The sequence below is a fragment of the Vipera berus genome (genome assembly GCF_964194415.1).
Source record: "Vipera berus genome assembly, chromosome: 13".
NCBI lineage: Eukaryota > Metazoa > Chordata > Lepidosauria > Squamata > Viperidae > Vipera > Vipera berus.
The window spans coordinates 11,123,070-11,150,282 of record NC_138216.1 but is presented as its reverse complement, the minus strand read 5'-3'; the positions used below and the strand labels follow the sequence as shown (position 1 = coordinate 11,150,282).

Genomic DNA, 27,213 nt, shown 5'->3' with positions numbered 1-27,213 from the left:
CTTCTTGCCTTGATAATGGCAGGCAACCTATTTCCTAGGCAGGCTGGGATCACTCAGCCCTTTTGACTGAAATGAAATTCAACACAGAGAAAAGGAAGGTTTTACACTTAGGCAGGAAAAACCAAATATACAGGTAGAGATTAGGTGAAACTTGGCTCAAAAATAGTATCTGGACCAGGGGGACATGACAGCTTGCCTTCCAAAAGTTGAGGGGCTGGCACAGAGAACAGGGACTCAACCTATTTTCCAAAGCACCAGAAGGCAAGACAAGAAACCATGGATGGAAACTCATCAAGGAGAGAAGCAACCTGGAAATTAAGGAGAAATTTCCTGACAGTGAGAGCAATTAACCAGTGGAAAGGCTTGCCTCCAGAGGTTGTGGGTGTTCTATCACTGGAGATCTTTCAGAGCCATTCCTCTGATATTGGTACTGGATCTCTTGCTTGAGCAGGGAGGGGGTTAGACTAGAAGACCTCCAAGGCCCCTTCTGACTCTGTTATTCTGTTACCTACTACCCCCAAACATCTCCAGCTCAGTGCTGCACTGGGAATGAACCGCCCGCACGCAGGCTGGCACCGTCGCGAACGCGCGCACACGCGTTCCCACAGACGCACCCTCGAGGGCGGGTGGGCGCGCCCCCGCCGCGGAACCTTCCCCCACCACACCTCCGGAAGGCCAAAGGCACCGAGGAGGAGGAGCCGATGGAGGAAGGAGGGCAGGCCCTGGAAGGGGAGGCAGCGCTCGGCTTCCAGAGGGGCTTCCTAGCCGGGAAGCGCCTGGCCCAGCTCCCCTGGGAGGTGAGCGCAGCGTCGCGCACGGCGGCGCCCGGGGGCGCTCGGTTGCACCAGCAGCGGGGCGCCTTAGCGCTTATTGAGAGACGCTCGAGTTGGGGGGGGGGGGAATGGGGGAGGGAGAAGCGCTGCCGGAGGCGGAGCGTGCGAGCGGGAAGGGCTTAAAATGTTACCAGATTTTTTATTTTTATTATTTTGGGGGTGGGGGGGTTGGGGGTGGAGAAGAGATTGCAGGTTAGGAAGGCGAGGAGGGGGCTGGCATCTTCCCTTCTGGATGCCCCCACCCCCTTTTTATTAGCCTGCCAGATACGACGCTCATGCTGCAGTATCCAGAACTGCTGGAAATTGCGATCCCTGAACATCTGGATTAGAACGCGGCGGCTTTTGCTCCTGCTTTGGGCTTGACTTCAAGGCTCACTTAAGGGCAAAAACTTTGGCCTCCATTGTGGTCGTAAGTCGAGGAATACCTTCCCTGAAAATGAAACTTAGGCAGCTAGTCCCTCCCATCCTGCCTCTGGCTTTCGCTTCTTCTCCTTGCCTTTCCCACAAACCGCCTTGCCCCCCCCCCCAGTTAGTGCTAACTTGTGGGGTGCTGTGGCTGAAAATCATGTGGCCTCACAGCTCTCTTCCCCCTCTCTTATTGTTATTATTTTTATTTATTATTGTTATTATTGCCAACCTAGCAGTTCGAAAGCATGTAAAAATGCAAGTAGAAAAATAGGGACCACTACGGTGGGAAGGTAACAGCATTCTGTGCGCCTTTGGTGTCTAGTCATGCCGGCCACATGACCACGGAGACGTCCTCGGGCAAGCGCTGGCTCTTTGGCTTTGAAACGGAGATGAGCACCGGCCCCTAGAGTCAGAAACGACTAGCACACATGTGCAGGGCAACCTTTACCTAAAAAGGGACGTGGTGGCTAAGTGGGTTAGTGTTATGACTCAGGGCCAGCCTGTGGGTCCGACAGCCGGCTCCGATGTATCGGATGACTCAGATGAGGGGGAGGAGGGAAACGAACCGGCTGATGATGGTTTGGAGGCTTTGCAGAGCCCTCAGCCGGGGACCTCTTCTCAGCTGCGTGAGCCCGAGAGTGCGGAGGAAGATGACCCACAGCTGGCCCTGTTCAAGGACGCCCGACGCAGGAGGCAGTCGAGCAGGAACAAACAAAGAAAGGCTGCGGGACTCCTCGGGAGGAGGCACAGGGAGACCACGCCCTGAGCTCTCTATAAAAGGAGTGTTTGGGGAGGGGCTGGTGGCTGAAAGCAACTTTTCCGCTTGAGAAGACAAGCTCTAGTGTTTTTGTTAACTGCGTAATAAATCTTGGCAGATGCCTTTTAGCCTTGGACGCTCTCCAGTCTCTTCTTTCTGAATAGGGGTTTGCCTTATTACAAGGCCAGAAGAGGGCTGGTTCAGAACAGTTAGGACGCTGAGCTTGTCGATCAGAAGGTCGGCAGTTTGGCAGGTCGAATCCCGAGTGCCGCGTAACAGAGTGAGTGCTTGTTACTTGTCCCAGCTTCTGCCAACCTAGCAGTTCGAAAGCACGTAAAAAATGCAAGTAGAAAAATAGGGACCACTACAGTGGGAAGGTAACAGCGTTCCGTGCGCCTTTGGCGTCTAGTCATGCCGGCCACGTGACCACGGAGACGTCCTTAGACAAGCACTGGCTCTTCGGCTTTGAAACGGAGATGAGCACCAGCCCCTAGAGTCAGAAACGACTAGCACGCATGTGCGGGGGAAGCTTTACCTTTACCTTTATTATTATTATTTTTTGTTAAATTTATATGCCGCCCTTCTCCCTAAGGACTTAGGGCGGCTTCTTTCTTCCACGAAAGAAAAGGCTCTCTGCACATGCTCGCAGCTACTGTATTCCTCTGCTCCCCCCCTTTTCCCTATCAACAGCTCTTCCCTGAGCTGAATTGAGAAAGAAGCCCCCTGCCTCTTTTTTTTTCAGACCCTAACTCGATTTCCAATTTTTTTCTGCCACGCACAGAACAAATGTGATTTTTTTTAATAAAAAAACAACGAAAAAAATCACTTTTAAAAAACCTTGGATATCATAGAAGAACACAGAAATTGCTGATTGCTGCATATAAAAAATAAAATGATGCTTCCACAAGCTATAATTCATTTAACCGCCTTTCCTTTCCTTTAAATCATACGTGTTTTGTTATTCTAGAGCCTTGAAGAGATCCTAAAATATTCAAAGGATTCCTCTCCATTTTTGGCTATTCTACAGAAGGTAAAGATTTCTTTGGAAACGGGTCTTATTTATTTATTTTTCCACAATTTTCCCAGGCAAATTGATGGAGAAACTGAGACAGTGGGGCTTTAAGGGGTAACCCCTAGTAAGGAAGGGGGGTGCAAGACATTCTTACATCTTTGTTTTGCACCGATTAGGCACAAACAGTATCTCTTGGCTGAGTTCGCGCCTCCCTCAAAGCTAAGATGTGAAGCTTTTTAGTTTTATTTTTATGTGTTTTGTGGACATGGCCCTTGTAGTTTTGCAAATCATGAGTTATAGCAATAGCAATAACACTTTGACTTGTACACCGCTTCACAGTGCTTTATAGCCTTCTCTGAGCAGCTTACTATGTCAACATATTGGTTGTTTCCTTGCAGATGTTTCATTACCCAAACTAGGTAACGTTCACTGCCCAAAACTAGTTTGGGCAGTGAAACATCTGCAAGGAAACAGCCAAGCTCAGAGAGCACCAGGGACCCTAAGATGAGAGGTCGTTTTGTCACTTGGGCATCTGGCTCTTGTTTTCCTTGTTTCAGACGGTGTTTCATCCACTCTGCTTGAAGTATCCTCCATCTGTTCAATACAGAAGACGGTTCTTATCAGAGCTGATCAAAAAGGTACGGTTGGGTTTGTGGGGATCATCATCATCATAGTAATAATAATAGTAATAATAACAACAATAACAATAATAACTGCTTTTTTTTCAAAAAAAAAAAAAGGTGCCGGAACTCTCATCTTGGCGGGCGCAGGAGGCGGGGGGGGCGGCGCTGCTGCAGTCACAGGCGTGAGGGGTGTTGGTGGCGGGCTGCCCCCCGGGGCCGGAGCCAGCACAGCTGGTGCAGTGGGAGCAGCGGGGCCCACTCTATACGGCGAGGCAGCGCGGGGCAGGCGATGCAGGGCAGCCACTTAGGCGCGCAAGGCAAGGCGACGGAGGCGCAGGTCCAGCACCGGTTAGGCCACCAGCCTGGCTGACACGGGTGAGCACAAGGAAGGAGTGCACATGGACTCCGCAGAACCCACCTCCCACTCCTTGTCCTCTCTTACCTAGTTGAGATGGTGGAGTTGGGCAGCAGGGAGGGATGCAAACTTCCTGCCAACTCACCTTCGCTGCAGACAACTTGCGGGTGCAACGTTTGCCGGTTGGGTCTTTTGGCGCGCTCAGCAGCAATTCCTATTGGCTTTCGAGTAACATAGCTTGTGGGAGGGAGGGAGTAGCATAGCTTGTGCAAAAGCTTTTTTTGTGCGTGTGCAAAAAAAAGGTGCCGGAACACCATTCAGAGCGTTCAATGAAAAAAAAAAGCCCTGCTTTTATGTTTTAATCTTATGATTTTAAATATATATTTTTTCTATTGTAAGTTGCCCCAAACCTCGCCAATGTGGATGGCATACAAATATTATATAATCGGTAAATAAAGGTAGAACATATGTTAAATATACATCAAATGATAATATGCTTCCATACAAAGTCAGTTCTTGCTCAATGACAGACCAAGGAGTTAACTCGGAAAGGCAAGAGGAAAATCTAGAAGAGGTCTGTGCAACTTGTAGAAGGGAAAGGCCCACACTGATAAATTAAAAATCTTTGTGGTCTGCAAGGGAATGCTGGTGGGCTAATCAATGATTTGGTGACTAGAGGAGCATCTACAGTGTTGGAGCTCGTGGTCATGGTAAGCCATGGAGGCACTAGGCAACATGACTTTCAGGGCAGTGGTGGTGGTTTTATTACTTTTTTTTTAACCACTATCACATTCCTTGATCTTTTTTAATTAGACCTTTATTCTAGTAACAATGAGAATGTGGCTGCCACCTGGATTTTTTTTTTGACCTTTTAACAATTTCCAGTAATATTTGGAATAACTTGCTATTTTTGATATATTTATTTTTAGATGACATTGAATGGTTTCTTTTTAAGATGGTAACTACACATTTTGACCCCCTACTGTAAACTTTGATACAAATATATCAAATGATTTTGATACCAATTTTGAGGAAAGTTGGATTGTATCTTGAGATTAATGCCTCGCCTCTCAGTTGGAAGAGGTTTATTTTTTTTTTCTATCGATGTCTGCTTGCACGACCCTGTCCTGCTATTTATAAAAAGCAGACAATCCTGGCAATTATTCTGCAGCCAGGTTACAGGAAGTGTTGTGGAAAGAAATAAAAATAAAATCTCAACGGGTCGCTTTGTTTTCTGTCTGGATCATCTTCCCAAATTAGTATCTTCTGCTGTCTTTTCCTTCATTGCAGCATGAATCGACAAGCGTTGAGCCTCTGGATCAGCTCTACGAAGCCCTTGGGGACGTCCTAAAGACTGAAGAAGTCACACAATGTTACAAAAGCTACTTCTTGGTAAGCAGGAAATTTCTTGTTTTTTCTAAAATCAAGTGTGAACAGTGCAGTTATCTTTAAATCTTCAGGTTCCGCCTTCACGTTCACCTGACATGGATTCTATTAGAATCTGGAGCCTAAGCTAGAAGTCACGGCACACACTAAACTTATAATGGTTTTGTTAAAATTGTCTCTGTAGAGGATTATGGCCATAGCCTTAAAGAATATGTTCAGCTGTTGTTAGGAAAACGTGAGTTTAGTTCAGGAAAACAGGAACGGTTGAGAAAGAAAGTCAAGGTTGACCTATCTTGAACCTCTTTTTTTGGGTGCAAGAAGAGGGGCGGGGGGAAAGAGAATCTCTTCCAGGCTTTGAAGATTTTGTTGGCATACAATAAAGTTAAGTTCTAATAGGGCTGTTTCCAGCTCTGATCTACCTCAGAAGACTCACACGTGAGTCAAGCTAAATTTTGGAAGAATTTATGGATGCGTTCATGTAGTTTTCTTGGCAGCCACATAGAATTGGTTTACCGTTGACGTCACATCAAAGTTTGTTTGACTTACTAATCTATCCTGTAATGTTTGACTTTCATAGTAATGTTGTTAAGTTAGTAACACGGCTGTTAAGTAAATCTGGCTTCCCCACTGAATTTGCTTGTCGGAAGGTCGCAAAAGTGATCACAGGATTCTGGGTGGGACACTTGTACTGTCATGAATACATGCAGTTGCCAAGCATCTGAATTTTGATCCCGGAGATGCTCATAAGTGTGAAAATGGTCACAATTCACTTTTTTCAGTGTCGTGTAACTTCAAACGGTTACCAACGAATGATTATAAATCAAGGACTACCTGTATATAAGGAGAGAGAGAGAGAGAGAGAGAGAGAGAGAGAGAACGTGTGTTTGACTTATGACTGATAAGACCATCCCATAAGCCCATCCAAATTACTGTATATACTTGATACGGTATATATAAGCCTTGCTAAGCCCACCCAAATTACCGTATATACTTGTTCTGGTATATGTTTTCTGAGGTTTTCGTGGGTGTTTGTATGTAGATCTTTGGTCATTTGGGTTTTTCCCCACGTAGAATTGGAGGTATCAGGGCAACGTTTCGACGAAATCTCAGCCACCAGCCTGAGGATGACGGATGAGATTTCGTCGAAATGTTGCCCTGATACCTCCAATTCTACGTGGGGAAAAACCCGAATGACCAAAGATCTACACCCACCCACACACACACACACACACATATATATATAAGGTAAAGGTTCCCCCGCACATGCGTGCTAGTTGTTTCCGACTCTAGGGGCCAGTGCTCATCTCTGTTTCAAAGCCGAAGAGCCGGCGCTTGTCCGAGGACGTCTCCGTGGTCATGTGGCCGGCATGACTAGATGCCAAAGGCGCACGGAACGCTGTTACCTTCCCACCGGAGTGGTCCCTATTTTTCTACTTGCATTTTTACGTGCTTTCGAACTGCTAGGTTGGCAGAAAATACACACACACACACACACACACACACACACACACACATATATACACACACACACACACACACACATATATATATATATATATGTGTGTGTGTATGTATATGTATATATATGTATATATATGTATATATATATGTGTATATATATGTGTGTGTGTATATATATATGTGTGTGTGTATGTATATATGTATGTTTGTTTTCTGAGGTATATATATATATGTGTGTGTGTGTGTGTGTGTATATATATATACACACACACACACACCCAGGAATGTTTAGCCAAAATTCCGTGAAAAGCCGTGCCATCTACAGATAAACCCAAGCCTTGACATTTTTCTGTGTTTTTTATTTCCACAGCTGGCTTAGCCATTCCAATCTTTACTGGATTCATGTTCTGTTAACACCCAAGACATGAATTGTTCTGACGATGCTAAAACCGTGCCCGCTTGTTCCTAAGGAAGCAATTATATCTCTCCTCACTTTCGTAACAGGCCTTGCTAAATATGCTGCCATAAAACCCTATAGCAGTTTGCCGCCTCTAGCTAATTTGGGAAATAGCAGGGTTAGGCCTCCTGAATACACAGATGGGACCCACCAGGGAACACCAGGGTGGAATGCCAGACTGGCAAACCAACGTTATCCCGAAAGAAGGCAGTGTCAACTCCCTGTTGTGCTGTTGCGGAGAAAACAGCGTAGATGTTTTGTACAATATCCCCAGGAATCCTAATTCAACTCAAGGGTGTCTTTCCCTTTATTGTCTCCAAATGTGACAGATCCTTCCTACCAATATGTTTCTCTCAGCCCTCAGGAGATGCCATTACGCTTGGTGAAAACGTTGCCATCGTTTCACAAGGAACAACCGGTCTTGTCACCTGGGATGCTGGCCTGTACCTGGCCGAATGGGCTCTGGAGAATTCGGATGTCTTTAGAAGCAGGTATGGTTTCTCCATTTCTCCATGAACAGAACCAGTTAATGCTTAGTTTGAGCCCTTTGGGAAGACTGACCTGGACTCACTAAAAAGTGGGACCTGTTGGGAAAACTTAGCAAAGGAGATACTTTTGGGATAAAACGGAAAGAAAATAAGCATAAAGCCCCCTGCGTTGCACACCATGACATATGCTTTGGTTAATCTTATACAGGTAGTCCTTAGCTTACAACAGGTTACTTAGTGGCTGTTCAAAGTTACAACGGCGCTGAAAAAAGTCACTTTTTTACTGTTTTTTACACCCAAGGACCGTTGCAGCATCCCCGTGTTTACGTGATGCAAATTCAGACACCTGGCAACTGGTTCGTATTTATGACCGTCACAGTGTCCCGGGATCACGCGACTCCCCTTTTGCGACCTTCTGACAAGCCAAGTCAATGGGGAAGCCAGATTCACTTAACAACCGTGTTAGCAACTTGATGACCACAGTGATTCACTTAACAACTGTGGCAAGAAAAGTTGTGAAATGGGGGCAAACCTCACGTAACAACCGTCTCACTTAACAACAGAAATTTTGGACTCAATTGTGGCCATAAGTCGAGGACCACCTGTACAGATAATTCTCAATTTACAACCACAGTTGAACTGGGAATTGATAAGTGAGTTTATTTATTTATTTATTTATTTTATTACATTTATATACCGCCCTTTCCCGAAGGACTCAGGGCGGTTTACAGGGTGATTAAAAAACAAAGATACAAAAGTTAAAAACAGATTAAAAAAAAATTATATTCGTCCCTGCATAAGTAAAACCCCAGTTAAAATTAAGAGTTGCACCCTGTTTTACAAACTTTTTGTCATGGTTGCAAATTGTGATCGTTAAGCAAATCTACACTTGGCCAGCTAGAGAAAAGAAGGAGGAGGAGTGACCTGAGAGCAGTATTCCAGTATTTGGGCTGCAGTATTTAATTTTTTAACTTTTGTGTATTGTATTTTTATTGTATTGCCCTGTACACCGCCCTGAGTCCTTCGGGAGAAGGGCGATATAGAAATTAAATAAAATAAATAAAATAAAATCTGAGGGGCTGCCACAAAGAGGAGTTTATTTTCCAAAGTACCAGGGGGCAGGACAAGAAACCATGGTTGGAAACTGACCAAAAAGAGAAGCAACCTGGAATTAAGGAGAAACTTCCTAACAGTGGAACAGCTTGCCACCAGAAACTGTGGGCGCTCCATCACTGGAGGTTTTTAAGAAGAGACTAGAGAGTCACTTGTCTGAGATGGTATAGGTTTTCTCGCTTGAGCAGGGGGGTGGACTAGAAGACCCCTAAGGTCCCTTCCAGCTCTATTCTGATTCTAATTCATCTTCTTTGATTGACCTGGCTGGTCAGAAGCACCTTGAGAACGCTCCATATGGTGGTCCTGGGACAGTGCAACTGTCATAAATACGTAGCAGTTGCCAAGCAACTGACTTTTGATCACCAGACCGCAGGAGAGCTGCAATACTCCTAAGGTGAGGACCGATCATAACTCATTTTTCCCCAGTGCCCTTATAACGTTGAAGGTTTCTTACACAAATGGTTGTTTTAAGTCAAGGAGTAATTTTATCCCTGCTTTCCCTGAAAGGTGAAGCAGTTTCCATGGAGAACTCTCCTTATTTTACGTATTTATTTATTCGATAGGGTAGGCTGAGCAATACTGACTGGGCCAAAGATGCCTAGTCAATTGCCTAAGGATGGCTCAGCCAATCTCAACGTATACTTGGTTGTACTTTGACAATAAAGGTTCATTCATTCATTTGGACCAAGGCCATCTTCTTAGCTCCATAACACTGAGAAGAGCTGTGAAATGAATGATGGACCCAAAACTATCCCTTCCTCTATTTTGTTCCATGTTCCTCCTCTTTCTCCTCCTTTAGAAGAATTCTGGAATTGGGAAGTGGGATTGGATTGACGGGAATTGCCATTTGCAAGGCGTGCCGTCCGAGAGACTACATCTTCAGCGATCACCACGAGGGTGTCCTTCAACAGCTGTCTGAGAATATCCAGCTGAACGGTTTGACTTTGGAGCCCGATTCTGGCAGCCACCGTATAAAAGCAAGCCCCGATCATCAGGACCATCTTGACGATGACCAGGTCCGAATATCAATAAAAGAACTAGACTGGAATCTCGTTTCCAAAGACGAGCTCGCGAGATTGCAAGCTGACGTCATTCTTGCTGCAGGTAATGGATGTCCTCAGATCAAATTTAGCTCGCCGAGTTAGGAGCGAATGCAAACATGTTCTACGCATGGAAGTTTTGGTTTGTGGGTATTCCTATCAAGACTCTGGAAAGAGTGCAGTGAGGAGCAACAAAGATGATTAAAGGGCTGGAGACTAAAACATATGAAGAACAGGTGCAGAAATTGGGTATGTCTAATCTAGTAAAAAGAAGGACGAGGGGGGACATGATAGCAGCGTTCCAATATCTCGGGGGTTGCCACAAAGAAGAGGGGGTCAATCTATTCCCCAAAGCACCTGAAGGCAGGACAAGAAGCAACAGAGCCAAACCAATCAAGGAGAGAAGCAACCTGGAACTAAGGAGAAACTTCCTGACAATTAGAACAATTAACCACTGGATGTTTTCAAGAAGAGATTGGAAGACCATTTCTCTGAAATGGTGTAGGGTTTCCTGCTTGAGCAGGGGCTGGACTAGAAGACCTCCAAGGTCCCTTCCAACTCTCTTATTCTGTTACATCAAGGTTTGTGACTTCAGGAACTGCTGAGAATGAGCTATCCCTGTTATTATTAACATTCATTTGCTCATTATTTCTTTTTTTAGCTTTTTTTTAATCCCACCTTTATTACTTTATAAGTAACTCAAGGTGGTAAAGATACCTAACATTTTTTCCTCTGGTTCACAGGCACCCAATTGGCTGTCATGTTTAAGGAGGGACTAGAACTCACTGTCTCCTGGTTTCTAGTCAGCACTTTCACCACTATACCAAACTGGCCCTCAAACTGTTTTTTATAGTTTTAACACTTTTTTAATACATAGAACATAGAATCCTCGGGCTGGAAGGTATCTTGAGGTCTTCTAGTCCAACCCAAGGCAAGAGACCTTATGCTGTCCCAATCAAATGGCTGTGCAGTCTGTTTTTGAAAACCAAATCAAAAATGTACCCCCCAAAAAACCCTTATCAAAAATTATGTTTGAAATAATTGTTGGTATTTACTCATTGTCTTTTTAGCTTTGTTGCACATCGCCCGCAGTCACTTATTTTTGAGAGACGGGAGACCTTATAAATTTGAAAAATAAACAGTTACCCCCATTCTCTGCACTGTTCAGAAATAATGTTATTTATGTCTTCGCCATATATCTTGACTCTTGCAAAATGGTTTTCTTTCCAATCGCCAGGAAGAGGCGAGGATTTGGGCAGGGGGTTCCGATGAAAACTCTAAAAAAACAAATTGGTGGTCCTTTCATTGCCACGTTGTGGCCGCCATCTTGACCGCACCCTGCAAACAACCCCAGTCTGGATCTATTTTAAATCCTTATCCTATCCAGTGATCCACTCTCTCCAATCGATACTACCTTGTAATTTGCATTTTTTTTAAAAAAATCACTACCTCATTTGTTCCATTCCCCCCCCCCTCTTTAAATTCCTATCAGATGTGGTATACGATCCGGAGGTAAGCCAGCACTTGATTGGAGTCCTTCAAAAATTTCCCCGGGACCGCAGGAACAGAGAGACACCTGAAGTTTACATTGCCTTCAATATCCGAAACCCAGATACGTATCACGACTTCCAAATGCAACTTGGTAAGCATCACTGGGGCTTCAGAAGTGGGCTTGCTTCTCCTGTTGTGATTCAGCATCAGCCTGTGGACTCGGCAGCTGAGTCTGATGATTCTGAAGAGGAGGAGGAGGAGGGGTTTGGAGAGCCTTTGGTGTCAGAGGAGGGTTCTGATGCACGGCAGAGCTCTCAGCCAGGCCCCTCCCATCTTGTTCCTCCTCAGACCCAGCTGTGTGAGCTTGAAAGATTGGAAGAAGACAATCCACAGCTGGCTCTGTTCAGGGACGCTAGGAGCAGGAGGCAATCTAGCAGAACTGAGCAGAGGAAAGCAATGAGGCAACTCAGGAGAAGGCAATGAGAAGCCACGCCTTGAGACGGCTGTTTAAAAGGGGAATGTGTGGGAGGTGCTGGTTGCTGAAGGCATCCGTTTGAAGAGCTTCTGATAAAGTCTTGGTCTGTATTTGTTTAACTTTTGTTTGAACTTTTTCGTTTAGCTTTTGCAAATAAATTTGGTTGGATTAGTTCCAGCCTATTGTTTATAAAAAGGGGTTGTCCCTGACATTCCAACAGGGCCGGTCGTAGGCTGGAACAGAACATCTCCCTGGCTCGGAACCAAAGTTTAACATAAGAGAAATAAGCCTAGAACAGGGGTCTGCAACCTTAAATACTCAAAAGAGCCACTTGGACCCGTTTCCCAGAGGGAAAAAAAACACTGGGAGTTTATCATCTGCAGTGTATCATTAATTAATGGTGAATAAATACATCGCTTTACAAGACCGGAAAGCGCTATGAAAGCTCTAATCAAAGCGTGACTATCAGGAACAAAACCTGTTTTAATAGGCACAGCTGGTGTGCATTGCTTTTGTCTTCCATACGACGTCGCTGAAGAATTCCTCTGCTAATTAATTATAGGTAATTAACTAGTTAACGGCTTGTACCAATCAAAGATATGGCAACTGCTCTAACTTTATTTCCTTAGCAGATTTTTTTCTTCATTCTAAGGAACAATGGAAAAGGAGCAGAGAGGAAAATATTTTTTTTCTCTCTCTCTTTAAAGGGATTGTTCACAAGACAGTATCACAGCGTATCAGTTCCAACATGAAGAAGTTGCTAACGTCTTCAGGTTGGAACTGAAGCTGATCTCTGCAAAAAAACGCCACGTCGTTTCTTTCATGTTCCGTGCAATGAAATATTCCCATATATTAGGACCCAGATTGTTGGGGGCAATTAAGCTGACTTTGTAATAATGCCGCTTGGGGTGTGTGTGAAAGCCCTAATAAGCAGGCATATACATAGAATGAAGGCTACTGCTAAGCTTGTAAGCCGCCCTGAGTCTTCGGAGAAGGGCGGGATATAAATGGAATTAAAATAAATAAATAAAAATAAAATAATCATCAAATCAGCAATAGTAATACAGGTAGCCCTCACTTAACAAACACTCATTACGATGGAAGTGGAACAGGTGTTTTATGGCCCATAAATCACCTCCAGCCATTGCAAATTGTTCTACCATCTCTCACCCACCTGAGGTCATGCGATTGCATGTTGGGAGGGTCCCATTGTGGTGTTCCATGCTCATACGGCTGATTTGCAATGGTTTATTTGCCTGTTTCCATTGAGATAAATGGGTTTGCTTAAAAACCACAACATTCGCTTAATGACTGCCATGGGGAAAAAAAATCTGGAAAATTACTTCGGTCACATGGGTGCCTCAATTTATGACAGAAATACGAGTATAATTCTGGGTTTCAGTTACAGTCACAAATCAAAGACTACCTGAATTGAATGTCTAGAGAGAATTCTCAGCCATCCAGGTCAGGGTTGTCCCAAAGGTGCTCTTTCAAAAGGCAACTGGACTTTGTTTTTCCTTGAAGACGTGCCGCTTCTCATCCAGCAAGCTTCTTCCGTTCTGACTGAATGGTGGAGAATTCCACCAGAACTGAAGAAGCTTCTTGGAAGAGAAATGAAATGTCTTCAAGGAAATCCCAAAGATGCTTTTTCAGGAGGCAGCTGGACTTTCGTGTTTGTTTCGCTTCTCATCCAAGAAGCTTCTTCAGCTGTGACTGGATGGTGGGGAATGGAAGGATTTATACTCCTTGCAGACGGCTGGCCATTTGCCTTCTTTTAGAGAGTCGTTGAGGCCACTTAAATTGTGTCCTCAGGGTCACCTGAGTCATGCAAATGGCTGTGGGGCCTTGGCTGCATGATGTTTTCTGCCCTGGGTCCCTCTGCTGTTGAAGACAGGCACAGGCTGTTAGGGATGAGTCTGTGCTGTCTGAATCTCAAACTGAAGCACAAATGGTTCCTGTAAGTCTGCAAATTTTCTGCAAATCCGTTCACATAAACACCGTTTATTCAAAGGCTGTTCATCCCAAAGTACATAGCTAAACGTCTATGGAGATTCTCAGTCATCCAGGTCATGTTTGACCCAAAGATGCTTTTCCAGGAGGCAACTGGACTTCGTTTTTCTTTGAATGCAAACGACCAGCTGTCTGCAAGGAATATAAATCCTTCCATTCCCCACCCTCCAGTCAGAGCTGAAGAAGCTTCTTGGGGGAGAAGCGAAATGTCTTCAGAGAAAAACAAGAAAGTCCAGTTGCCTCGTGAAAAAGCACTTTTGGGACAACCATGAATGAGAATCTCCATTGACGTTTTCAAAGCCTTGGGGGACTATCTGTACTTGATAAACTTGTATTGCCTCTCTACTAATTCTGGCCTAGTGTTTACTAGACTATGCCTAGGTGCTGATATTTTCCAAAACTTCATTGAAAATTGTTACGGCTTGTAAAGACACCAGAGTCTCTTCAGTGTTTCATGCAACATTCCCGAAAATAATTTCGTCCTTGAAAGTCCACTTTTTATAAAATTGGCCTTGATAGATCAATGTCTGAATTGTTTTTTGCAGTCTGTTTTTAACGCACTGCAGGAAAATAGATAGGGAAATAAAATGCATGGGAGGCTTTAATATATTGCAGCTACAAAGAACTTTTTTTTTTCAAAACCTGGACATTTAAAAATTGAACCACTGTTGAGATTCGTTTTGGGTATGAAAATGTTTGCATACACAGCAGCTTTTTTTTGTCTTACCAGAGACAGGGATAAGCATTGCTAGGACTTCATAACTTGGTATCAAGGGACCAATTAACTTTCAGAGGGGTTGCATTTCCCATACGCAAGATTCAGCCACAGAGAAAGTTGCCCAGAGTTGATGGGACTTTTTCTTATTTTGCTTGCGTATTCAAATCTGTGCAATTAATTCATGTAGTGTTTTTGGCTAGACTCCAGAAAAGCCACGTACATCTTGAGTAAGTATCGTGTTTGGGAGATTTAAAAAAAAGTTTTTTTTCTTTGCTGCTGATTTATCAAAGTTGCTTTCAGAACAATAAACAATTCTGGTCCATTTTGCAAATGAAACCAAATCATTTGAATTAGAAAAAAAAATAGGCAACATGGAAATATCCCTACATTTAACCATGTTTCTTTCCCCCCTTTTTGTTTTTTTCAGATAAAGTGGAGATTGGATGGCAAATAGTACCTACCTCTTGGAAGAATCTTTTTCCATATGACCAGCATGCAACTATAGTAATTTTAAGGCTGTATGTTTAAGTTTTCCCCCAAACTCTTGGTTGGAAAGCTTTCCCCAAGTATGATTGGAAATAACTCTGGCCATCATGAGCTGGTTTCACTCTCCAAGTGTCCACTGCTGGAAGCATCAAAATGTCTCTTATAGCTGCATTAAAAACAATTCACCAATGGGTCTACAAGGGAGTTGCTTTCAATCTTCTCAACTTTAAGACCAATTCCCAGAATTCCTTAGTTTCCCAATCTTAGCAACTTGAAGATATGTGATCAACTCCCAGAATTCGTTGTGAAGTCCACGCATCTTAAAGTTGCCAACGTTGAGAAACACCGATCTACAGGATACGTTACTGAAAACTTTTGCGTATTGTATTGTTTACACAATTGAAGTTTCCTGCTTGCGATCTCACAGAATGCTTACAATCTATCCTGTTCATATACTCACATGAACTATGGAACTCAGAAGCTGTTATTTTTGTATAATAAACATGAGGTTACATCTGTTTTGATGTGTTTTTACTTGTCTGGGGTCTGTTGCCACACTGTCAACCTGGGGAAGTAGGTAATCGATTCTACAGAAACCTCAATTTTTTTTATTGAGATTGATTATTAAAACAGAATCTTGTATTCTGATTGTTCTGTACCTTCCTTCCTTTCTCCTCTTTCTCCTGTTCCTTATACTCCTCTGAATCGGGAGGCGGTGGGATGTCTACCTCAGCCGCTTCTGAGCGCTTAACAAGTTGTTCAGCCCCTTGTGTATGTGTAACCATTTCTGCATATTCCTGCCAAGGACATCTGCCTTTACGCACATTTTCTTGCTTCGCCATTCTAGAAGGTGCTTCTTGCAGGGTGAAGTTTTAACCTTGCAAAAGCTAAAGATTCAGAAGGAGCATTCCTGAGTTCTTTTCTGTGGGAGCCAAACAGGTAGTCAAAATTAAAACAGAAGAGATCTTTTCTGTGATCTTTTCACATTAATATCTAAGTATTCTCATCTTTTCCACCCAGCTTAGACTAATATCCATGGTTTTACCACCCAGTTTTATCCCTGTAACAACTTCTCAAGATGGGCGAGTCGGAGAAGGAGTAACCTGCAGGAACTTACAAATCTTATCTCCCCAGTCACGAAATAATTCCTGATATTTCTGCTTCTAGTTCACCCTCTAAACCAGGGGTGTCAAACTCAATTTCATGGAGGGCCGCATCAGCATTGCGGTTGCCCTCAGGGGGCCGGGTGGGTATGGCCAGGGTGGGCGTGGCCTACTGGGTGGGCGTGGCTAGAGTGTGTATGGCCTACTGGGTGGGCGTGGCCAGCTCTACATGGTTCGCATCAAGTGTGCCTTATGGGGGCCTGGGCAGGAGTGGGAGAGATCTGAGGGTCTCTGGCAGAAGGAGGGTCTCTGGGCCAGGGCCAAGGCAGTGGGGGCCGTTCCCTCACTGTTTCCAGGATGGCTTCGTGGGCCACATGAAACCACTTCGCGGGCCGGATCCGGCCCCCGGGCCTTGTGTTTGACATGTCTGCTCTAAACTTTTAATGGCAACAGAATGAAACAATAAATTGACCAAAAACACAAAGGCTTCTATCAGGTATGTCTGCAAGAAAACAACCAGGCTCGGAGAGCACCACGTTCTCCATGTCCCTTCTCCTCTCCTTCCTCCATTCTGCAAACCCAACTCCCTTCTAGCATTGATGATGTTACTTGGTTGGGTTGTGAAACTTCTGCAAGAAAACAACCAAGCTCAGAGGGCACTAAGGACCCCTCATTTCAGCCCTGAACTACAAATATTCTGTATCGGTACGCTAACAAAACTTGCGTTATACCAGTTTTCTTAAATTTGAGAAAATACATTGCAACAGAGAAGGTATGTTTTCCTTGGTCCTACAATATGGCAACACTGAATTAAAAGAATCTACAATCATATGAATGGACAGAAACTACTGCAAAATATTAAGAGCTAATGGACCTTTTTTTTACAGATGCTTGCTTTGCACATACATACATGTACCCCATCAATGTATATTATTAGTAATTAATAACAACATCCTAATAGTGCACAATTTCACAAACTTCTACTACAGTTTGAAACTGGGAGAAAGCCTTAGCCGTTGAGAGAAAAATACCCCCAAATGAATTATAAATACGGAAGGGGAAAAAAATCCTACGTTATTCTCAATAGCTTTGCACAAATTACATTTCAAGTTTGCATACTGTTGGCACTTATCCCACTTAACATTTCATACATAATAAAAAAAGAAATTGAAATAAATGTTGGAGAGGTAGCAAGGGGGAAAAATCCATTCTACCTATGGTGATCCCCAAACATTTGTAAATTTGGGGATATGGTAGTTCAGATAATCCCATTAACTATTAATCAAAGTAAAAAAAGAAAACATCTTACAGCTTTTGTTATTCTTATCTGTTAAGAATACAAATTTGAAAAGTAAGGCACGATTACACTTGTTATTAATGCTGCTAGATTAGTAACAGAAAATGCTGGATATATCCAGAAGGGTCATCTTAGAAAAATTGGCATGATAAATATGGTCCATTGCCTTAACAGAAAAATTAACATATAAATTGAAACTAGTTAAAGAAAAATAAGAGAGAAAATTACTTTCCCCCCCCCCTGTATGGTCTGATTTCATATAATACTCTAATGATGAAAATAGTAATCAACCTATGTAATCAGCCATCTACATCCCATTATTTATATAGAAAATATAAATGTAAATTGACTACATATACACCGTATATGAAGATTAATAGTAGCCTTGCTTTGTAAGATATTAAAAAGATATTGATTTGGATCTATGAAATATCCTTTGTTACACAATTACTAGAAAGCAGATTCCAGTGTTAATTCAAAATAAATCACCCAGCGTTAATGAGACCTTGATGGTGGAACCAATGACCCCAAAAGTCCTCTTTATTCAAACCAATTGATATTCTGGATTCCTGTTCTGAGCAGAAGACGAACCCAATATCATAAATCTAGGTAACATACTGCATGAACCCAACCATATGCAGGAGTCCTTGACTTATCACTGATTGCTTAGTGAATGTTTGAAGTAACGATGGACCTCACTGGAGTCCTTACGACCCACTTCTAGTTGAAGAAGTTCTAATGGCCGCCCTCCATGATCATGTTGAGTGCTCGGCAACTGCCCCACAACTACAACTGTTTGTAGTGTTCCATGGCCATACGACTACATTTTACGATGTTTGTGCCCAAAACCAGCATTTTTCTGGTTTTCGGCAAAACCGGTCCATAACGAACCATTGGTTCACCTAATGACCACTGTTCACTTAACAACCACCTCAAGAGAGGTCATAAAGTTGGGTCGATTGCGTAGGCGGCCCATTTTATGACTGTCAACAACCTTAATGGGCCTTCTCCATTTCAGTCATAGCAGAATGACAGACTCAGAAGGGGCCTTGGAGTTCTTCTAGTCCAACCCCACCCCCTGCTCAAGCAGGAGACCCTGTCCCATTTCCAGACAAGTGGCTGCCCAGTCTCTTCTTAAAAGCCTCCAGTGATGGAAGCACCCACAACCTCTGGAGGCAGGCCGTTCCATTGGTTGAGGACTACTTGGGTATCTGTCATACAGCGAGCAACCGAGAAGAGTCTGGCCCATTTCAGAGGTCCATTAGATGTAGGTTACAGGAGGACAGAGCATGACAAGAAAGCTAAATTGTATGATGAACAGCGACGGGAATTAGTCTATTGAAGAGAAGGATTAAAGGGGATATGAAGCAGTCTTCCAATATTTGAAAAAGGGACGCGGTGGCTCAGTGGGTTAAGACGCTGAGCTTGTCGATCAGAAGGTCGGCAGTTTGGCAGGTCGAATCCCGAGTGCTGCGTTACAGAGTGAGCACCTGTTAACTCGTCCCAGCATCTGCCAACCTAGCAGTTCGAAAGCACGTAAAAATGCAAGTAGAAAAATAGGGACCACTACGGTAGGAAGGTAACAGCGTTCCGTGCGCCTTTGGCGTCTAGTCATGCCGGCCAGATGATCACGGAGACGTCCTCGGACAAGCGCTGGCTCTTCGGCTTTGAAACGGAAATGAGCACCGGCCCCCAGAGTCGGAAACGACTAGCACCTTTACCTTAAAGCACCCAAGATCAGGACAAGAAGTAATGGGTCGAAGATCATTAAAGAGAGATCCAATCTAGAACTAAAGAGAAATTGTGGGAACAATCGAAGGAATAGCTTGCCTCCTAGAGTTGTGGAGGCCCCATCACTGGAGATTTTCAAAATTAGACCAGACAACCACTTGTCTGGCATGGTATAAGATTTCCTACTTTGAGCAAGGGGTTGGAACTAGAAAAACTCCAAGGTCCCTTCTACCCCTGTTATGTTCTGTGTTTTTCCCATGAAGAAAGAGACGAGGGGAGTCAAGGTTGACTCAGCCTTCCATCCTTCCCAGGTAGGTAAAATGAGGACCCAGATTGTTGGAGGCAATAAGCTGACTTTGTAATAATGCCGCTTGGGGGGGGGGCGAAAGCCCTAATAAGCAGGCATATACATAGAATGAAGACTATTGCTAAGCACATTGATTTGTGCCTTACATTGTAAGCCGCCCTGAGTCTTCGGAGAAGGGCGGGATATAAATGGGATTAAAAAAAAAATCCACATAAATGCAAGACCTGCAGCTTAATCATTCCACAGTGGAATCTAATCAGTCCTACTGGATAACACAAAATTCTACTTTCTCTGTTCTTATTTAACTTTGCAACGAATTTAAATAACCGACAGTCCTGTTTCTTATGCTTTGCTGCAACAAACTTCTACAAGCACGGGGAAAAAGCAGTATTCTCAGTAAGAATTCAAGAACAAGAATTTATAACTAAATGCCTTCCATGAATTATGCATCTTGGGTGAATAAGATATCTTCCAGTCTTATCCACTACAGGAGTGTTATATTCAATAGCTCTTTTTTCACCTAAACACTTCAAAAAATGGAGATCAGTTTTTCAGATATTGGCCTTTCCATTAATAGAGATGAAAAAGCAGGCGATAAACCCCAATGAAAAGAATGTTTTTTATATAGTATTGCTGAGACAAACATGCTTGTGCACGTAGCATTTGGCTGTTTGAAAGGAAAGGAAATTGCATGCACATCCATACATATGTCTTAAAATATTTTAAATATTTATAAGCTACCTTTCCCTCCAGTACAGATAAGCATTTAAATATCGACTTTTTGACATCTCATTTTCAGGTACTTTTTGTTTGAAAAATTCGTGTGGAAACTAAATATTTTACAAATACCTTTGGAGGTCACATGAAGCAAGCTGATTCAGAACGGAATGGGACAACGTGCCACAGCCAATTCACATGGCCAACTCAGCAAGGCCAACAAATTTTAAAAAATAATTTTTGTCATTCGTATTTCATTCTGTCCCTCCTTTTGGATCCTTTCTTTTAATGATTCTATTCCACCATTTCTTTGATATTAGTGTAACTCTTGTCCCATAGCAAGTTGTCCCATGGTGAGTTGGCCACAGCAAGTTGACCATGGCAAGTTGGCTATGGCAAGTTGGCCACAGCAAGTTGACCGTGGCAAGTTGGCTGTGGCAAATTGGCTGTGGCAAGTTGGTCACAGCAAGTTGAGTGTGGCAAGTTGGCCACGGCAAGTTGACCATGGCAAGTTGGCTGTGGCAAGTTGGCCACACCAAATTGACCATGGTAAGTTGGCTGTGGCAAGTTGGCCATGGCATGTTAGCTGTGCAAGTTGGCCATGGAGAGTTGGCTGTGTTGTCATAGACCAAATTCAGAAGTACGTTGCTATGGCACTTAAGATTCTCAAGAAAAGTGATTTCCCCATTCCTGTTTTCGATTTAATCTACCTTTGCACATCCAGCGGGAAGGAACGCTTTGAGTTGTGGCTCAACATCTGAAGATTTTTTTTTTAATCCCATTTATATCCCGCCCTTCTCCGAAGACTCAGGGCGGCTTACAATTTAAGCACACACCAATGTGCTTAGCAATAGAATTTTGGGTCCCCATCCAAAAGAATTATGATTATGAGGTAGCAAGCTGATTCCCAGAACGCAAAAACAATATTCCAACGCCAATTGCAATTCAAGTACAGATAGTCCTCGGCTTAGCCCAAAATTTCTGTTGTTTAATGAGACATTTTAAAGTCAGTTTTGCCCCATTTTACAAGCTTTCTTGCCACAGTTGTTAGGTGAATCACTGCAGCTGATCAGTAACACGGTCAATAAGTGAATCTGGCTTCCCCGTGGACTTTGCTTGTCAAAAGATGATCACATAACCCCGGGACACTGCAACTGTCATAAATATGAGTCAGTTGCCAAGCATCTGAATGTTGATCACATGACCATGGGGATGCTTCAAAGGTCGTAACTGAAAAATGGTCCTAAGTCCCTTTTTTCAGTGCTGTTGTAACTTTGAAAGGTCACTAAGTGAACTGTCGTAAGTCGAGGACTCCCTGTAGAAGGCTAATTTCCATCCATGAACTGGCACCTCAGTTTGCATGGAATGTGACCAATTAATGGACAAAAATAGGAAAGGACTGCGACCAAGCTTCACATAGTTGTTGTTGTTTTTTGATTTACCAAAATAAAATGCCATATTTTTATTCAACATAAAGTCATGAAAATCTTATTTAAGCTGGTTTGTTTTTAATTTTCAAACACCGATAATACAAAATTGGAAAAATACCATCGTTTATCAACTAGCTTCTAATTTATTATAAGCTAATCTGATTGGTCGCTGAACAGAGGAAATACTGTCTGTTCCCAGCTCTCGTCCCAGCGCTGCTGCTTTGCCAGGCGAAGATTTCTTCGGAATAACGCAAGCTGGCCTTCCTCGGCAGGAAATTCCCCGAAAAGCATCTGTAAGGCAAAAACCCCAAACATGATAAAAAGAACGCTATGCAATGAACAGGGTGGACCATGAAATTTGAAACCAATCCAATATAGGTAGTCTCTAGCCCATCAAATATGGAAGAATAACACTGAGAACTACTAAAACTATGAAACTGTATTATTAAAATATTAGGATTAGGAAAACTATAGTACAGGTAGTCCTCGGTTTACAACAGTTCATTTAGTGACTGTTCCAAAATTACAACAGCAATGAAAAAAGTGACTCATGACCATTTGTAGGTATTGACCTACAAAGGTATTGACCTATAAAGCCCTACATGGCATGGGTCCGGAGTACCTTAGGGAGCACCTGCGGCCGGCATCAACTTCCCTCCGCCCAGTACGCTCCCACAGAGAGGGCCTCCTCAGGGTGCCACCGGTCAGAGAGTGCCGACTGGTGGCCCCCAGGGGGAGGGCGTTCTCTGTGGGCGCGCCGGATTTATGGAACCGTCTTCCGGTTGAGCTCCGGATGGCGCCCGACCTTCGCTCCTTCCGGCGCGATCTAAAGACGTATCTCTTTGAACAAGCTGGCCTGGCCTGATGGGATGGGGTTGGGTTTTTATTACTTTTAAATGTGTTTTAACCTATTGTAAGAGTTGTGGGCATTTTGTTTAATCTTTTTTAATTTTTGTGTTCTGTCTTTTTAACATGTATTGCCCTGTTCACCGCCCTGAGTCCTTCAGGAGAAGGGCGGTATACAAATAAAATTAATAATAAAATTAATAATAATAATAATTTTTCACTTACGACCTTTGTAGCACCCCTGTGATCATGTGATCAAAATTCAGGCGCTTGGCAACTGGTTCATACGTATGACTGTTGCCGTGCCCCAAGATTATCTGATCACCTTTTGCGACCTTTCGACAAGCAAAATTAATGGGGAAGCCGGATTCACTTAACAACCGTGTTACTAACTTATTAACTGCAGTGATTCACTTAACAACTGTGGCAGGAAAGGTCGCAAACTGGGGCAAAACCCACTTAACAAATGTCTCACTTAGCAACAGACATTTTGGGGTCAATTGTGGTTGCAACTTGAGGACTACCTGTATAATTTTGTGCAGCCCAAAATTGTGCATCACAAATGTTCTTAAGATTAAAAAACCAAAAAAAACCTATGAAAAGGCAGCACAAAATCAAACACCGTTACACAGTCATTCAATTTTCTTAGTGTAGCTTTTTTTCTCTCAAGAAGAATTAAATTTATCTACTAGAAGGGCAATTCTGTTTGCCTCCTAATCAGCCCCACCCCCTCAACATTTAAAGGTTTTGATCAATGCCACATTCACTGCTTTAGAAAAGGTTTAGAAAAGGCTATAATCTCGATCTGAGCAAAAACGTATTGTTAATTAATTAATTCTTAATTATTGCGATAAAAAAGTAGCAAAACTCTTTGAAGGCTAAGAGGGTCAAGGAGAAAATTACTGATGTCGGTATGGCTATGGGCTAGTTGAAGAGGATGGAAAGTGATATTGCTTAGATGAGGCCCCGGGGACTTTATAAGATAATTGAATACACATTTAACTTCTCTTCTTCCAGGTATTTAGTAACGTGTCCTTGAATGCTACATCTAACTTTCAGCCTTAAGTTCTTGTGATATTTAAATCTCAAAAGCAGCAGTCTGTTGAAGGGTTTTTAAGTTTTGGACCACAGATTTGGTCTACAGATTGCATCAAATGCAGGTTTAAAATCAACAAAAGTTGCAAAACGTGATCAGCCAGATCTAGGAATACCTGCCATCTTAGTCTGTAAAGACTTCCTGAACCACCAATTAAGATAATAAAAAATAATAGGAGCTGTGATGGTGCAGTGGTTAGAATGTGGTATTGCAGGCTAACTCTGCCCACAGCCTGGAATTCGATCCTAACCGGCTCAAGGTTGACCAAGCCTTCCATCCTTCTGAGGTCACTAAAAAGAGCGCCCAGATTACTGGGACCAATATGCTGACTCTGTGAACCGCTTAGAGAAGGCTGTAAAGCAACTGTGAAGCGGTATATAAATCTATGTGAGATTGCTATTATTTTTTCCCAAATGGGACTTAGGGAGATATGGGATCAGTGCCACCTCAGTAACTGGGGCATACATCAGCACCATAACATAACAAGTTGTAGGATTATCAAGGAACTGCTAACAGGAAAAAAAAACCATAGTTGGTGCTAGACATCCATTCTCAGATTCAAAGGAAGTCAAGAAATACTGCAGAAAGTGGGGAGTCAGGCTAAAAAGTAAAGAAGAGGAAGAGGAAGAGGAGGAAGAGGAAGAAGAAGAGGAGAAGGAGGAGGAATAAGAGTAGAGTAGGGTAGGGTAGGGTAGGGTAGGGTAGAGTAGAGTATTCTTCATTGGCCAAGTGTGATTGGCCACACAAAGAATTTGTCTTCGATGCATAAGCTCCCAGTATACATATAAGCAACAGTGATAAGTCATACATCATAAGATACAATAGTTACATAAACGACCCAAACAGCACTATCAAGAAGTAATCTGAGAAGCATTCCCAAACCTTCAGCTGTTCTGCAAGTTCACACGAGTCCTTAAATATCAATCCATTCACGTCATGTTTCACTAGCTCGTGTAAACTGCAAAGAAATAGAAAGGGGGGGGGGGGGTTAGAAAAAGATCTCCCTGGTAGCTGAGGAGGGGGCGCAAAATCAGTTTGCAGTACGGAAGGCCATTCTGAATCAAAAGGAGGTCTCTCGAAGTCCGCGCTTGATTTGTGCCTGCACATGTGTAGCTGGTCCTTGTTATTTCTGAACCCAGAAGCCCCACTTTGCTTTCCACACAGCAACCGCCAACCTGACTTTCTCCAATCTGGTGCTTTCCGGTGTGGATTGGAATTATAGCTTCCAAAATTTGGGGAAGTTGAATCGTAGCCCGGGTGGAAGGCACCAGGGCTGGGGAAGGCATTCAGAAGGGTTGGGCCTAAGTCCAACGATAACACAGTAAGTGTCAGGACCCACCCCAATCCACATCTTAGGAAAGAACGAACTCTTGAAACAGGAATTGTTCAAAAGGAGCTTTTACTGAAACATGATTGGTGATGGGAATACTAGACAGGATCTGAACTGTGTTACAGTTTGGTGCTTTTTAAAGAGTCCCCGGGTCGAACCCCCTCCCTCCAAGCCATCTGGTTTGTCCTGGGTCAATTAAAATTCAGGTGTCAAATCCTTCCATGGGAAAGAGGGAACTCTCATGTCTTTACGACAATTGCTCCCTTCCTTTAGAGATTCAGTTCAAAGGTTCTTCCCCTGGTCTTTGAAGACAGCCTCCCGGCAGGCTGAATACACATCCTCTCTTCTCCTCCTTGCAAAAATGGTAGACTCCAGGGGGAGGTATAAAATTTTAGAAACATACAGATAAGAGTTTTATGAATGGGATATAAATGGATTCTGACAGTAAGATCCAATCGATTCCAGTTCTTTACTGCTTACACATAGTAGGCAAGAGTCTTCCCAGACCTACGACAGGGGTCCTCAACCTTGGCCCCTTTAAGACTTGTGGACATTAACTCCCGGAATTCCTCAGCCAGCAACAAGTCTTAAAGGGGCCAAGGTTGAGGACCCCCGACCTACGGTACAAACCTATTCTAGGTAGTTCTTGATTTACAGCAATTTGTTTAGTGAATGTTTGAAGTTAACAACAGCACTGCAAAAAAATGACTTTAAGACTAGAGCTCACTCTTATGACTGTTGTCGTTTCCCCAGTCAAAATTGGGGCGCTTGGCAACCGGCAAGTATCTACAACGGTTGCACTAATCCCGGGGTTACCATTGGCAACCTTCCCAGAAGGGCTTCCGATAGCAAAGCCAATGGGGGGAGTCGGACTCACCTAACAACATGAATCACTTCACAACTTCAGGGTTTTTGCTTTACCATGGCAAAAAGACCGTAAAATCGGGCATCACTTAACAAGCGCCTTCTTTTGCAATGAAAATTCTGGTTCAAATTGTGGTTGTAAATTGAGGGCTACGTGCAGACATACCCTGGGAGATACTAGGGCAGTGGTGGTGATCCTATGGTACGCGTGCCAGAGGCGGCACTCAGAGCCCTCTCTGTTGGCATACGTGCCGCCGCCAGCAGCAGGTCCATGAGGCCACCGCCGCCACCCGGAGCAGGAGCTCTGCCCAGCACAAAGGAGGCAAAGCGGCAAGCTTGAGTAGAGGTGATAGATCAGAAGTCACCAACCATTGTCGATTGGCGGACTGGAAGAAAAGGGAGGGTTGCAGCAGGTTGGTCCATTTTTGCGCCCCAGGTTTTTGTGTGCCAGAGGCGGCACTCAGAGGCACCTCCCTGCCCCCCCCCCGCAAGGGCACCACAACGCTGATGCACCCCTGGCACTTTGCAATAAATAAGGGCGTTTTAGGCTGCAGTTTGGGCACCCGGTCTTTTCTTCCTTCCCCCACGCAGACTGGGCAATCTATTTTGGGTTACTTCCTCCCTGGGAAGCTACGGTGGGACAGCCGAAATTTTCCTCCATCTTTTCTCCAGATGCACATTCCATCCATCCAGCAGGCATTTTGTGTGTTCCTTGTTTTCAAGAACCATCTATTCACTGGGAGTGGCGGAGGAGAGTGGGACAAGCTTTAACATACACACACAGACACACAGACACACAGTCCTTACCACTGGAACTGCACTGCGCAGACGGGCAGGCAGCAGCCAAACATATCTACCACTTTCATGGGCAAGTCTAAACCGCTGGAGGATTTATGAAGACAAACCCCTAAATCGGCAGAGCCTGTAAGAGAAATAGAAGAATAGAGTAACTTCATTGTCACTTTAAATGTACATGAATCAGTGTACACTAAAATGAAATTTTGTTGCATTCAGCTGTCAAAGGGTAACCACCAATACATAAACGTGACAAAAGATTATGCATACACACACACCCACACCACAGAGAAACAACACAGTCTAGTTTGGATATATAGATATGTGTATGTGCATGTGTGTGTATGTGTGTGTGTATATATATATATATATATATATATATATATATATATATATATATATATATATATATATATATATATATATATATATGCAAATTATTCAAATTGCTAATAAAGAATTTGGGAGGCTGAGATGGCCATTTCGAACTCTTTATGTTCTCATCATAATGGCCATCTCAGCCTCCCAAATTCTTTATTAGCAATTTGAATAATTTGCACAAATAATGAGCTGTCATAGTTGAC

The 27,213-nt window shown here is 43.4% G+C and overlaps 2 protein-coding genes across 4 annotated transcripts in view; one reads left to right on the top strand and one right to left on the bottom strand.

Annotated features, from left to right (window-relative positions):
* Positions 1-701: 701 nt before the first annotated feature.
* On the top strand, positions 702-15,632 carry EEF2KMT (eukaryotic elongation factor 2 lysine methyltransferase; the record flags this gene model as incomplete). The annotated part of the gene is made up of 8 exons (XM_081337974.1): positions 702-797; positions 2,966-3,028; positions 3,568-3,648; positions 5,279-5,380; positions 7,650-7,783; positions 9,693-9,997; positions 11,426-11,575; positions 15,055-15,632. 8 exons carry the CDS (start codon positions 702-704, stop codon positions 15,153-15,155), a joined length of 1,032 nt encoding a protein of 343 aa, XP_081194100.1. The 3' UTR covers positions 15,156-15,632.
* Positions 15,633-21,707: 6,075 nt separating this feature from the next.
* The window catches only part of ALG1 (ALG1 chitobiosyldiphosphodolichol beta-mannosyltransferase), a 29,636-nt gene continuing 24,130 nt past the window's right edge, over positions 21,708-27,213 (bottom strand). For 2 of the 3 annotated variants that reach the window (XM_081338614.1, XM_081338615.1), the window contains 3 exons: positions 26,642-26,756; positions 24,523-24,598; positions 21,709-21,989 (listed from right to left, as the gene is read on the bottom strand). In XM_081338614.1, coding sequence (XP_081194740.1) covers positions 21,852-21,989; positions 24,523-24,598; positions 26,642-26,756 — 329 coding nt within the window. In that variant the 3' untranslated portion in view covers positions 21,709-21,851. Of the gene's footprint in view, positions 21,990-24,522; positions 24,599-26,641; positions 26,757-27,213 lie in introns of all 3 variants that reach the window. The other variant, XM_081338616.1, reaches the window with a different exon arrangement.